General features: G+C 40.7%; 1 protein-coding gene across 1 annotated transcript in view; it reads left to right on the forward strand.

Annotated features, from left to right (window-relative positions):
- The window catches only part of FBN1 (fibrillin 1), a 232954-nt gene that overhangs the window by 183573 nt on the left and 33986 nt on the right, over positions 1-15395 (forward strand). The window contains exons 41-46 of the mRNA XM_030318235.1: positions 380-538; positions 3512-3583; positions 7031-7156; positions 9902-10024; positions 13005-13130; positions 15087-15203. Coding sequence (XP_030174095.1) covers positions 380-538; positions 3512-3583; positions 7031-7156; positions 9902-10024; positions 13005-13130; positions 15087-15203 — 723 coding nt within the window. The remainder of the gene's footprint in view (positions 1-379; positions 539-3511; positions 3584-7030; positions 7157-9901; positions 10025-13004; positions 13131-15086; positions 15204-15395) is intronic.

Genomic DNA, 15395 nt, shown 5'->3' on the forward strand with positions numbered 1-15395 from the left:
TTGACTTTGGGTGTATCTTTATACAATTATATTTACAGCACTGACTTACAGTATTAAAACATCATGAGTCGGAAATGAGAAAATTACTGCCAAATAGCAGTGGAGAATTGTTACTAAGAGTCTGGGTGGAGAGTCGTGTAAAGTTTATTAATGCTGCGGCTCCATAATGACTTAGTTCTGTGGCCCCAAATCCCAGGGAATACATTTCTCAAAGTCCCCTTTCTTATAGCGGCAGATGTGGATAGAAAATTGGGTAAGAGCAGGCTGTTCCTGCTCTCATCCAAGTCAAGTTACAATAAAATCCAAAAGATACTCCTTGAGTATCCCCTTAGACATCCGGTGTGCTTTCCCCATGGTATCACCATCCCCTTCCCTCTAGATATGAGAAGAAGTTTGTGCTACAGAAACTATTACGCTGACAACCAGACCTGCGACGGAGAACTTTTGTTCAATATGACCAAGAAGATGTGCTGTTGTTCCTACAACATTGGCCGGGCCTGGAATAAGCCCTGTGAACAGTGTCCCATCCCGAGCACAGGTGAGTTGCACCATTACCAAAAACATAGGTTGATAAGTTACCCATGGATTGTTGAGAGAAATGAGTCTCAGCCAGGTAAGAAAAAAGTCCGTCGTTTATCTTCCTAAGCAAAAAATTAGCTCACAGAGGCAACTGTGTAAGTTCACAGTTGATTCTGGTCCTTCCAGCTGAAAATTGAGTCACAGAACACACTGTCTAATTTGTACACTAGTTCACTCGCCAGACTTACAGACTCAGCATAGAGGGGAGAAACAGAAACACTGTTATCGTCATGGAGTTCACCACGTAACTGAAAGACTAGAAACGTTAGGCGAAGCGATATGACAAATAGGTGAACCATATTCCTATTATTCTTACTTATTTATAACTGGTCTTGTTCCAAAAAGAATTTAAGGCAGCCCACAAAGATTTGAATGTAAAATAAGAAGGCCTAAGGCAAATGGCAAACAAGGGTAAGAAACTTGGAGCAAGGAGCGAGGCTAATACGCAAAAATCCAAGCTGGGAATTTCTACACACTTGCCAAAGATGAGCAATAAGTTTGGCTCCAAACTTTCTAGCAGCTCATATAAAAAGGGGGAGATAATCAAGTCTAAGAGTCTCAATGACTATAAAGCAAACTAAACACTAAAGGAAAGTGCAACTCTTCATGGTACTGAGATTGGAGAGAAATTTTTTCTTATATCCTCCTAGAGAAAAATCTATGTAATGTTATTTGTTTAAAAACAAAAAAGTCTAACCCATGTCCTTGGAGTAAATGAAGTGAAATGGTGCGTGGTTCTTATACGGTAAATGATGACATCATTTACTAATGTTCTTATTTAGGGTTAAATAAACTGTGATGCAGTTATTGATAGTATTCTGTGGTATCTACTCTGTTCCCCACAGTGATCTGTAAGATACTAAATCTCTTGTCTGGTTCTATCTGATTACATGTGAAACAGAATATTCTTTTTTTTAGTAAAATATACCAGTTCCTCCATTGTTTACTCTAGAAATAATGTATTAATCATCACTTAGAATTACCTATGAGTTATCCGCAGTCTGCAAGACGTCTCTCGACCAGGGGTTGGCCAGGTACAGCCCCTGGGCCAAATCTAGCCCACGCTAATTTTTGTGTGGCCCAAAGCTGAGAATGGTTTTTACATATTTTAAAAGGTTGGGGAATATCAAAAGAATAATATGTTATGTCCCGAAAAGTATATGAACTTCAAATTTTCGTGTCTATAAATAAAATCATATTAGAACACAGCCACACAAATTTTTTTTTATTTTTTTTAACGTTTATTTATTTTTGAGACAGAGAGAGACAGAGCATGAACAAGGGAGGGTCAGAGAGAGGGAGACACAGAATCCGAAACAGGTTCCAGGCTCCAAGCTGTCAGCACAGAGCCTGATGTGGGGCTCAAACTCACGGACCGCGAGATCGTGACCTGAGCTGAAGTCGGCCGCTAAACCGACTGAGCCACCCAGGCGCCCCCACAGCCACACAAATTTGATTACATATTTCCTGTGGCTGCTTTCATAGGATAGTTGAGTAGTTTTAATAGAGACTGCACAGCCTACAAAACCTAAAATATTTACTCTTTAGTCCGTTAAGAAAGAAATTGCTAACCCCTGATCTTCACCAATGGTCTTCAAATCTTTTGATCATACATACCTATCAGTTAAAAAGTAGGGGGGTTACACCTATTTGATGTGTGCGTTTCCATGTAAAAGTATATGTGTATATATCTCTACATATATTTTTCAACTAGATTGAAAAATGCATTTATTATTGCATTTGTTATTTTCATGAACTGTTCTATTAGGAAATATATACAAAATTAATTTTTTTAATTATATTTTGTGAAGAGAAATGAAAATCTTAGTAGTTTCTTTTTTATCTTGATGGATCATTGTGTGTTCCCCTAGAGACTGTTTTGGAAACCCTTACTAAAGACTTTCATTACTTTCAAAAGTATCTGAGTTAAGAACGTGCATATTTTTTATCTAAAAAGCAAGATTTCTTATTCATGTTGAATCTTGGCCAAATCTAGTCATGGCTTTTCATTTAGGTATGTAATCTGCACACATTTTAGAAGTTCCTGAAATATGTCTGGATGACCAGTGTCAGCTGGCATTATATTTGTTAAAAGTAGACAGTCAGATATGAAGGAAATAAAGCAGTAGAAGAAGAACATGCTACATTTTGACCAAACTACTTTCAGAGACGTTTTATACTTTTTAGTGGGTTTGACCAATAAGGCAATGACCACCTTGAGCTTAAATTGATACCATGCTATATCAGTTACAGTCATGATCTGGAATTACAGAACCTCTGAGTTAGAAGGACTGCAGATGACATTTAGTTCATCCTCTGTTATCAACTTTGATGAATTCAGACGAGCAAGAGAAAGATAGAAGGTCGGAGGAGGGAGAGAGAAAGAAGGAAAGAGCTGCACCAAACGAAATCCAGCTCCAAAAACTGAAGTAATGACATAAGTTGGTTGTTTGAACTGAATTAGTCATTAATAGACCTGATGTCAAGAACTTGGCTAGATTTGCTACAGTCTCCCCCCAATCTACTGAGGAAATGATTTTTGTAAGCATTCCTAAAATCCCAGATCCCTTCATGTGAGTGGAAAGAGGCCCTCTTGCCAGTCCCTGGGTTCAGAGCTGAACAACATCCTTCTAGAAACCCAAATTCCTACAGGCAAGCTCATACAAATGCGTGGGCTGTGATGTGGAGACCTCTGGTTCTTCCTCAGTATTACGTCAACATGAGGTCGCTTTTCATTCAGCATTTGCCTTAAGGACAAGGTTACAACATCTGTGGGGATTCTCAGTTTTATTTTTTATTTTAAATTCCTCAAAATACAGATAAATATTTTGCAAGATGTTTCCAAAGTAATTTCTTTCGGCCCAGTCATTGCTCTTTGCTGACCCCTATTCTTACTCCTCTCACCCCATCTTTGTTTAATGAATTACTGCAGATGAATTTGCTACACTCTGTGGAAGTCAAAGGCCAGGCTTCGTCATTGACATTTACACCGGCTTACCTGTTGGTGAGTTATGATGCCATTGTTGGAATTTTCTGTGTTTGCCTTTGTGTTTGAAAACAGGAATACACACCCTTATTTTTCTCAGGTTTTTTTTTTTTTCTTAGAAGGAAAAACTAGTGAAACAATGCCATTTAGTTTTATTGAAACACTGATTCTTACTTTGAAACAAACCGCAAACACCCCGTGTCGCTCCACCTAATTGGCGGCAGCATTCGTTGCTCATGATTAAGGGGACTGGAAAGCTTTTCACAAAATTACAATCAAGCTTAGTTAAACCAACCCTAGGCATCAACAAAGGGAGAGATTCTGGGAATAGGGCCAGTTGACGTTTGCTTTGACTATAATTCCCAATCTTTTTCCTTCTGACTATGACATGAGTTTAATATGACTTTTCATACCAATCTTTATGTGTGGGTTGTACACATAAAGCACTTTAGGGGATCCGTTTTATCTCACATGGATTCTCCTCAGGTTATCTGCTTTGGGAATTTCAGATGTGCAATAAAATAAAAAAAAAAAAAAAAGAGGCCACTCCTCTCGGAGGCCCCATCTGGTAACTGGAGCAGAGACCACTGCAGTGCTCGAGATGCTTGTGCAAGATTCCGAAGTCTTGCACAGCATTCGGCCAATGGAGGCAATGCCTTTGTGGTTTAAAAGAAAATAACATAAAAATAGATGGAAAGCTATTGCATTCTCAGAGTTTTTCCCCAGTGTGATTTATATGCATCCTCAGATGCCCGTCTTAAGTCCGAGCAGTTGTGTCTAGTAGCAAACATCACCACTCGCTTTGTTCCACCTTCTTCCTCATAAGTAAACTGAAATCCACATCAGCCTTTCCAATGACCTTGTTTAAGAAAACAAGGGTCTGGTCCAGCAATCAGCCTGGTTCTCTTAGTGCCAAATCCATATGGCTCAACAGTCTAGTCAACGTCCAAAGAAACTTCATGGTTTGGAAAGAAAAACTGCTAAATGACATTGGCATGAAACACCTGGCCCTCGCTGCTTTGTTTTTCCCCTTCCCAAAACAGATCTTTTCATCTCCCTAGAATCTCCGATCCAAAGATAAGTGGTCTTTAATAATAATGACTCTCCACGGACAGACCAGGCATGTCCCCCAGCAAGGCCTGCCCTCCGAGGTTGGCAGCAGGCAAAAGACTGGAAACAGCACCAACGTCGTCTACTAGTTGAGCTGGAGACATCTCAGACATCATCCAGTTCAAACACACTGCTTTACAGTTGAGGGGACAGGGGCCCAGAGAGGGGAAGGGACTCGGCCGAGGTCACCTAGCTAATTAATAACAGAGCTGGGACCCAAATCCAGTCCTGACTCACAGCTTGCTTTGCCTCGAGCTCTTGAAAGCTGGAAATGTGATAGTTAGCAATATACTTAATGTTACCAAATTCCACCATGACAAAATATTTAGATGACTGAGAAACTTTGTTTTATTTGAGCTTTATACTCTCCTTCTGAAAGGTCTTAAGATTGTTGGCATATAGAACCCATTCGTATGGGGTTAAAACTATAGCAAGTTTATTAATCTTGTCTTAAAATATAAACTTCTCCAAGTTGAAGTTCAAATGAAATCCAGACAGGAAAAGAAAATACAATTTTTAATATATCCTTTTGCTATTTTATGCCTAACAATGGCTAGAAATTTGACCCAGTCTATTATTGTTAAACTTGATAATACATCACTTATATTTAAAATAAATGAACGTGAACATAATGTCTCAAATTTTAAATAATAAAAGAATGTCGTCTGAATTATCTTTTTGTTTGCTGATCATTCACAGTTGTGATGTTACTTTGCATAGCCTTTTAAGAACGTGAATGGCAAATATGTGAAAAATCCAAAAACATAATCACCTGCATTCAAAATAGCAATATACTCTAAGTTGTTTTTTTCCATTAAAGAGATTATTTTTCCTTTGAACAAAATCAAACCCTTTAGAAAAGGATCTAAAATAAACCTGTGGTCTGTCAAACTTCTTCAAAGCAGGTTGGCTTTAGAGTATGATTATTCTAAAATCGCGGTGTCTCTTGTAAGCTCCACAACTGTGGCCCTTCTTACGACTTAGGCAAACAGAGTCCTTGCAGAGGCTCCTGACTATCGTATGTAAACGGAAGTGTCTCAACGGCGAGGTAACACAAACCTAGTGGGTTGGAAAGACCAAAGCTTTACATCCCTTCCCAGCTTCTGAAGCACTTTGTGAAATTCCACCAAGCAGTGGCGGAAGGGCCCTCCAGGATAACAAGTAATTTGATTGTGGTTTTGTGAAGATTGTTGACTGTGACGTGCAAAAGCCCAAGGGAGGTAGGATAGCCTGTTAGCGGATTCCTCGTGTCAAATCCTGACTCTGCCTCTTATTAGCTTTGTGGTCTTTGGCAAGTTCCTTCTGCTGGTTTGGCCTCAGTTCCATCATCTGCATAGTGACAGTTGTCACAGTACCTGGAGACCATCTCATAGAGTGGCTGTAATGATTCAGTGAGTAAATCCAGGTTGAATGTTGAGAAATATGCCAGGTACATAGCAAGTGAGACACTACTAACACTCTTACTGTTATTATCCTAGAAGACACTGAATGGTTGGGAGTTGAGAGCAGGTCAGAAAGAGATTGGACCACCAGGCTGGTGAGGAGGTGAGACCTGCCCACAAGGCCACCTCACCAGCTGGCCAGCCCTGCTCTCACAGCCTGCGTTGTGGCTCTGCTGTCACTCCTGCTTGGATCCTGTTTTAATGCTCACCGGTCCCAACTTCCAGATACTGGTTCTTAATTTACCAAATTTTAATTGGTGCTTAACATTGATCAGACGGCATGGTAGGGGCTGGTAACACAGTGGAGTTATAGCCAGCCCCAGCCCCTGGCCTTAGGAAACCACAGTCTGTGGCTATAGCCCTTCTCGGTGCTGGCCCCCACAGTCAGCATGGGCCTGGCTCACAGCCCCAGACCTAACGTACCTCCTTTTCAAAACCATGTGAAAGAGGAAGGGGATGTTGAAGGGGAATCTGAAAGATCAGAGCTGGCTGTGACCATAAGCTCCTCTGTTCTTCACCAGCTCTCCTTTCCCATTCTGGCCAAACACCACCACACACTTTGGGTAGAGTGGCCGTTTATTCTCAGCTGTCACTTTATTCTGTTCACCCAGTGCATAGTGCCCAGCGGATACCAAGATGGCGCCTACCTGGTTTGTTTCAGAACAAAACCAAAAAGATACTAAATCCAGATAGATACATGAGTGTCTGAAAGCAGTTTAGTTATTTCAATTTGATATCAACTGATGTCCCCCCTTTCCACTGTCACCACCCCAACACACACATACCCACCAACACACCCACACACCCATGCGCTTTCTCTTTTTTCATTGTGGACCTTATGTAGAACATGGAGTTAGAAGCTGCCGACTCTCAGTGCCGTGCTGTCACTCATGTGTGGCTGCTCTGTTTTCAGATATTGATGAATGCCGGGAGATCCCAGGGGTCTGTGAAAACGGAGTGTGTATCAACATGGTTGGCAGCTTCAGATGTGAATGTCCAGTGGGCTTTTTCTATAATGACAAGTTGTTGGTTTGTGAAGGTAAGTGATGTCACTATATCATGTCCAGGAATGAGCCAACTGACAAGCTACTTACGCACACACACTTGGCCAATTTCACAACATTGGAATTTCAGCAATCCATCAAGCTCTAGCAATAGTGTAGGGCACCATGTGGAACATCATTTTTTCATGGAAAAACTTCCCTAAGTCCCCGTGGAAAAAGCAGGACGTGCACTCCCCAGCCCCATCCTATACACAATATATTAGATTTCCCAGCTGATATAAGAACCCTTGAGTTCCTGGGTGTGTCGCATAGATTGCTTTTGTTTCTCATTGCTTAAAAGTGAGCAGGAGTGGTGGGCGGTCATCTTTACTTGAATCTCAAAATTAGTGTTCCCTTCCAAACGGAGCCTGTGCTACTCCCAAGTGAAAACAAGGTTAATGCAAATATTCCAAATGCATGAGAGAATTCCAAATGGCAAGAACAGCAAATTTGATTTTATATGAAGAATGTTGGCATGTGTGCAAGTGGTACTTTTTTCATTTTCACATTACCTCCCCTTGCCATGTGCATGTACTGTGATGCCGTGCATTCCTCACAACACTTCATATTCCCCTACATCTGGGGAAGATAGTGTACTTTCACATTTTAGTAAAAGGGACATTTCTGGTTATTAAATATACCATGTGCCCTAGGGTAGCTGGAATAATTGTCTATTTAATACTTAACCTTGGGGCCTCTTGCAGAATTTTTGTTCTTGTCAGAAAGGATTATTACCCCTTAGAGCATGTATGAGAGCACATATGTCAATATTTTAATGTTAAAAAACCTTTTTTTCCCATAGACTAGGGACAACTTACAGACCATGAGTAAAGTTATGGCCCTAAGCACATGCTTGTTAAATTCTCTTCACCAGGCTTTTAGCTACTATGGCCAGGTGGGCACATGTTACTGCCTCCCGGAGAGGGGTAAATGGGGTGATAGCCGTTCAGAACCTTCCTTAGGAAATAGTCATCTCAGACCTTGGCACTAGCCCCTGTGCTTTGGAAGGCCATCAAGGATAAGGTGTTCCGGAGAGGAAGCATGATGCAGGAGAAAAGAAAGGAGCCCACAGCAGAGGAGCTGATGATGGTAAAGTAGCCTGCTTCCTCATAGCCAGTCTTCCCCCTTTCATAAATGGCTAGGATGCCTGCCACCTTCTTGGGGCCTCTCTTGTTCTCTTCTATTCAGAGATCCCAAACCCTTAGGCATGGTCACCCATGATGGCCAAGTTAACCCAGACCTTACTGTCCATATGAGATTGAAAGTCTACAGCTGTACCAATGTAAAAACACTTTGCTGTCAGGGTAGTACTCAGTGGATATTGAGATTACAAAGCACTCCAACTTTTGGTGTCCATCTCACAGAATATCCATTCTCAGGGTGAATGTTTATTCTGGGGTCAGCTGCTTCCCAGCACACTCTTAGCTCTCAGAATCAGAAAATGAAGGTTGATTTAATACATGCCTCCATAACCCTGAAATTGGAATGGATTCCAGAAGTATTTAGGGAATACTCATGCATCTGTTCTCCCCAAATATGCATATAATCCGATGCTCGGCATCTGATGCCTCACAGAAATGCCTGTCTGTGATGCCATTTGGCTTTTCCAATGATTGGCTACCTTCTAGCTTTCTGTACCCTCTTAAGGACCAGGGCAGACCTGCTGGGAGAGTGGTGCTGGTCTTGGTTCCATTGGAACCCAAGGCAGGCATACTTCTGCCCTGTATCTGTTACCCAGAGAGGCACACGCCACCCCACCCCACATTAGGCAGAAACTCCCACTGACTGACAGTAAGTGCTGAGGTTTTCCCGCCACACAGGCATACACCAAGGACTTCTTGGGCTGAGTCCACTTTTTTGTAAAACCCTAATACTGGTGCTAAGAGCCAGCTCCCATCTGTGTTCCAGGCTATTCCCTTTATTGGACTTAACCTGAGTTAGATTGTTTCATAGGAGCAGGGGCAGGGAACATGTATTTTGCCCCAAGGCATATCCTGGACTATGGAGAACTTTCATAATGTCATGAATTTGAACTATATTAGCTACCTGATTAAAAAAAAAAAAAAAAAGGCAAACAACCCCCCTGAGTATAGTCAAAGCTCTGAAGCACAGAGTATCCATTTATTCTTTTCTTTGATAGTGAGAGTTGGGTTGTTGTCAGTAGTTTTATGTGCAGCCTCTCATATTAAGTTTCCTTGATTTGACTGCCATGTGGCAGTAATTTAAGCCGGAGCCCCTACAGCCCTGAAGTGCAAGGCACTGCCTGTGAATCAGGAGCACCAGTATCACTTGCGGGCTTATTGGAAATGCAGAATCTCCAGCCATTCTCCAGACATGCTGAATCAGAATCTGCTTTTCAACAAGATCCCAAGTGATCCCTATGTATACGAAGGCGAAGCAACCCGATGAATCGTAAAACCCTGGGGCTTTGAGCAAATGCAACATTTTCTAGGATATTCAGTTTATACTCTGCCAAGCGCTGGTCCTAGCAGCTGAGTGTATGACTTTTCTTTTATACACAAGCATCATTAGAATCCACATGTGGTCATAAACCAAATACTTGCATTTACAAAAAATATCAAAAACGTGGAAAAATTAGAAAAGAAGTCTTAAAAGTCTTCCACTATCTGTTCCATGGAACTGATCAAAATAAGAAAATAGAAATCTATTTTAAGTGAGAGCCTTTGTTGACTTGCCCCACATTCTGTCCTCCTTCTAATTAAATTCTCTTCTGCTTGGAGATATTGACGAGTGTCAGAACGGCCCTGTGTGCCAGCGCAATGCCGAGTGCATCAACACCGCGGGCAGCTACCGCTGTGACTGCAAGCCAGGCTACCGCTTCACCTCCACAGGGCAGTGCAACGGTAAGTGGCTCTCCACTGGCTGGGTGGGCCCGCCAGCACGCCATCTCCAGCAAGCTTCAGACATCTGGATTTTTTTGAGAAGGTTAACTTGAAGAACACCTGAGTTATGGTTTACACTGCTGAGTTTTAGTCACGAGGCCAGCAAAAAAGGAAAACTGTTGAAATTTCTAAACCCTTAGAGATGTGATGTTTCCAAAATGAGACATATATCATGTGCATACATAGATTTCAGATTGGCTCATCTGCTGCCCTGCTCCAAACACCCCCTCCCTCAAATACACACACACACACACATGCACACAGTCCCCTAACCAGTACTCAGAGACAGATATTTGTTTTTTTCCTTTCACATGATCCCCCTTAGGGTGGGAGGTTGCCACCATTCTAGCCACACACCCCAATTCTATAGCAAACCTCTCCTGAGCTGAGTTAGATTAACCTGCATGAACAAAAAGAACCAACAGCACCACTTATCCTCCTAAACATCTTACAGAACTGAGGGCAGCAAACATTAACAGCCTTTTATTAGCCATAGGTCACCTACAGTAAAATGAGAAACTGTCCCCTAGAGGTTAGGTTATTTCATGGCTTACTTTTGTCAAGGATGTGGTAAAAGTAAGAAGGATGAGCATGTTAGCACATATGGATGGTCAAGTTTTAAGTATCTGACGGCGTCTTCTAGCCAGTGGCACCAAAATTAAAACACCAGTGTTCCAGCCCAGAAGCAAAATTATACCTCAGAATCATTTTCATGTGAGTTTTTGAGTAATTGTAAATCATTGTATATTTAGCATGGAGGTCAGGAAGAATGTGTTGTTTTGCTGTGGTTCATTTCCCAAGGAGTTTCCTGGATATTTTATGCATTTGTGAATGAAACAACACAAGGGAACATGGTCAAATTTTCCTTGGATTTCCTTGCCTACCAGCGATTAAGTGGTAGGAAGTGCACCGCTCTCTGTAGGGTATTTTGCATTGTTTCATTAGACCTTGGTGGGAAGAGGGTGTAATAGCAGAACAAAAACTCACTTTGAGAATCAAGGCTTGTTTTGTTGGGTTTAAAGGAACATGTGCAAGTGTTTAGCATTTTGTCAACAAAGCGGTTGTTACCCATGTATTAAAAAAATAGGACAGGAAAAATGGGACGTCTCTGATATGAGTCACAATACCCTAGTGTAACTTGGCATTTATAGCATTTCCCTGCATTTTGCTCTTAATTTATATGTCTTTGAAACTGGGCAAAATAATTCCAATCAAAATAAAGAACTGCTGATAATACAGAACGTGTCGTTTCACACCATTTCACGCTCAGGCAAGAAGTGGGACAAGCTATTTATACATCAAGACAGGGCGTCCAACCATGGCCTGCTAGGGCTTAAGCCCTGCCATATTTTCTTGTAGAACATTAGCACAAATAAAACTCATCCAGCGCTAACCAATGATAAGTGCTATGAATGAGTGTCATTTGTAGCCAAGCTCACTTTTCCTCACTCATTGGAATCCTCAGAAGGGAACGACTTGAGTTTTGCAATTATTCAGCCTCTAGGGTTGAAGACTTCACTCAGGAATCATCTTCATTTATATCTTTTAAAATCTTTTAAAATGTCTTTTAACAGTTTGCTCCTTTTTAAGTCTGTTTTCTCCAATGGGAATAATCATAACTTACTAGGTTAACAAGCATTTCTAGGTAGGCGAGCAATAGTTCCTAAGCTACGGGTATCCCAGTTTCTCCATTAAGATGATATATTCAAGCTCACTTAAGACTTTTAAATTGTATGGTGATTCATCAGCTGTAATGTTCTATAATTGGAAGGAGGTAGTCGTAACAATGGCAGCCTGAGCACAGGAAATAGATGGGATATCTTCTCTTCTGGTATGAGCACAACTGCTCTGTGTGGCAAAAAGTGTCCATTTCCGGTTGCTGTCTTCTCAGTAGGCAAGACAGGCCAACAGCAAGTTTGCATTATTTAACTGGAAGCAGGGTGTCACTGTGCTCTACAGAATCTATACTCTAGTTGGCATTCTGGCTGTTTGCTCTCTTTTATGACAGTAGGACAACCAGGATGATACAGGGCTCTTCAGATGACCTGTGCCCTAAACATAGAATTTTGAGAGCTTTAAAAATTAGAGACCTAAGTAGGCATGTAATCACGTCATTTGTAGATTCATATAATAAATTCTGCCCCCTTCGCCCCCTCCCCGCCCCAGATCATCAGATTTCAGGAGGGCAACAAAGATTCAGTTGATGAGAAATATAATTCAGGGCTTAAACACTGGCAGAAGCAAGATGACAGGGCATTCCCTTGAATGAATATGAATAAAAAGAAACATCATTAAGATTGTCAAGTGCTAAAAGGAGCCATGTGTAGACATGAAGACTTGGTTAAGATGGAACAAAAAGTTATAGGAGTAAGACAAAACAATGAACTGAAACCTAAACAAAGGACAGTGTGGGTTGTCCATCAAGAAAACCTATCTTAGCAATGGGATTTGTTTGACTTTGATATATATTTCCAAGGGAAGCTATGAAGGGTCCATGACTTGAGACACCAAATCTTGACTAGACAAAATACTTAATTCATTCCACGGTCTGTGATACTGCGTGGGCAAATTATCAAACAGATTATCTCCCGGCTTGGTTTCTTCTTCCCTATTCTACTTCTAATTTTTCTCATCTTTCAGAACATTTTTTTTCATCGCCTCATGTATTGTTAACATACTCTGAATGTGCCCAGTAAAAGAGCATTAGTTTTAACTGATTTTGAGGTAAAAAAAAAATATATATATATATATAAATATGTATATGTATATATATATATATATATATATATATATATATATATATATATAATGCCAGTATCTGTTTTACTGGCTTGGTTTAGAGCTAGGATTAATCCTGAGCGTGATATCTAGAAGTAAGTTACTTAATGCAGTTTTGTCCCCTAACTCTACCTAAGATACTTACGATGCTTTTTATCTACAGATCGCAATGAATGCCAAGAAATCCCCAACATATGCAGCCATGGACAGTGTATTGACACAGTTGGAAGTTTTTATTGCCTTTGCCACACCGGTTTTAAAACAAATGCTGATCAAACCATGTGTTTGGGTGAGTACGTGATTATCATTTTATTTTTAACTTCTATCCTATCAAAAAATTCATTTGCATCTGAATATATATAAAAATTGATACTAAACCTTCAGTATTAATTTTGCCATTTATAAAATGAAAACACAAGTAGGTGTGTAGCATTAACATCCTTTGGTATTTAATCTTTGGCAATCTGAACACAGTAAACCTCTTCCTTGATATTCATTTGGCTGCCAGGTCAGAAAAACTTTTGACTAAAGGAAAAACAGAAAGATATTAAGACAAAAAATACTTTTTATTAATGTTAATAGCCTATTATTTTATTAAGTCTATGGGTTTGCCTTATTGGAATAGAGTGCAGCTTTTGAGTGTTTGAATATGAGCATTTTTTGAGAAGGGTCCATGGTTTGTACCGTATCCTCAGAGGCAAATTTGTAGATCCTATAAAGGCAAAAAAAAGACCCCACATTTTTCTAGGGGAAAAGAGCTCAAGACTTTAAATAAATCTCTTCCCGCTTGCTTTCAGTGCTGAGTCAGGATGCTGATTTAGAATAAATTCCAAGTATTAATCAATCACTTTCTCTCTTTTCCTTCCTTTTTATACTTTAAAGCAATATCCATTAAGGATGATTCATGAACATGAATCAGTTTCACAACTGAAAAAAGAAGAATCAATAGAGTAATGTTTAAAGAGCTTACCTTTCACTATAATTGGGTTCATCCATTAGGGAACATTCTTACAAAGTCTTGTCTTCTTCAGAGCAGATGACAAGTTTTATATTAAAGGAGTGTAATCAGCCCTGCTCGTCCCTGGAAAGCTAATCCCTGCATAGCAGTGACACCTGCATCTGATTTATCTGGAACCCTCTACCGAAGAACCTGCCCTACAGAAAAATGTCGCTAGTTTGGCTAAAAATGAATCAAAGCAGCAGCCCTTGATTGCTGGCAGGGTGACTCACGTGGATGCAGCCTTCAACCACAGACACACACATATTGGATCACTTTGGGGTCAGCAATAGCTTTCTGGTTTAGGATCACTGATAACTTATCTTCATGTCCAAAATTTGAAAGGAAAGGAAATTGTAACTCTAAACACTGCCTTTGGCTAACCTGAGGTGTTGTCTTCCAGTCCCAGAGCCTCCTCCCCTTTGCCCTCGCCCCCCTCCTTCTGCCTCACTCCTGCAATACCAGCAATATCAACTCTCTTTTGTTTTGATTCTTTATTTCCTCCTTAATATAATGTACACCTGCTCTATAAGAAAGACGTTAGCTGTTGTGGCACAATGCTCAGACATAAAAGATGCCCAAACAGCTTTACAGAATAGTCAAAGAGAAAAGTCACAGACCAATAAAAAGACAAATAATAACACAAGAATGTATCAGAAGAGGTATCACATTGGGATACTTTAGAAGAGTGAGTTTAGGCACCAGTAGTGGGAGTGATCATAGGTCTTTAGGAGTGGACTGGGAAGAAGGAAAAGGTGTCTAAAATATCAGGTGAGTTAGAAAGCTCATTTATTTTGTTGCTGATTTCAGGGTAATGTCAGGTGACTCACTGCTTTTTGGTAAACTAGAGTGAGAATCTTAAAGGCTGAAGTTTGCCAAAGGTGGCAGCAAATCAAGACCCAGATGCGCTCAGAATTTTCCATTTCCAAGTGAAAATATTTGAGAAAAGTGGCAAGGGTGGAGAATTCTAGAAGTAAATAGAGTAAAATAGTTCTTGTCCAGTTCTCATGTCCTTAGCTTGCCTCCTTTCACATGCCAGCCCAGGAGACGGTTTATTCCCAAGGTTTAGGTCCTTGGCTCTTGCTGGTTGCTCATGGGGAGCGGCCACTGCTGGAACCAATACCAACATCAAGAAGTTCTTAGCCTACACCTGATGCTTTGTGAACCTCACCATGCCCTTTAATCCCAGGCAACCACTCACCTCTTCTGTTAACGACCACGTTTCTCTACGGCCTTTGTTCCTACTAGACATAAATGAGTGTGAGCGAGACGCCTGTGGGAATGGAACTTGCCGCAACACGATCGGTTCCTTCAACTGCCGCTGCAACCATGGTTTCATCCTCTCCCACAACAACGACTGTATAGGTGCGTATGCAAATCAGTGCCTCACGTAGGAAGTGCGTTTAATATATGCTCTTCGTAATTAGCAGCTTCTCCAGGAAGCGATTTTGTTTTCTGAAATATATGCCCTCTTATGTAGCAACAATTGGTTAAAGGATTTGTCAAAATAAGGTGCTAATTAAATGTCAACTAGAGTAATGACTGCCATGACTTTTA

This window comes from Lynx canadensis, chromosome B3 (genome assembly GCF_007474595.2).
Source record: "Lynx canadensis isolate LIC74 chromosome B3, mLynCan4.pri.v2, whole genome shotgun sequence".
Taxonomy (NCBI): Eukaryota; Metazoa; Chordata; class Mammalia; order Carnivora; family Felidae; genus Lynx; species Lynx canadensis.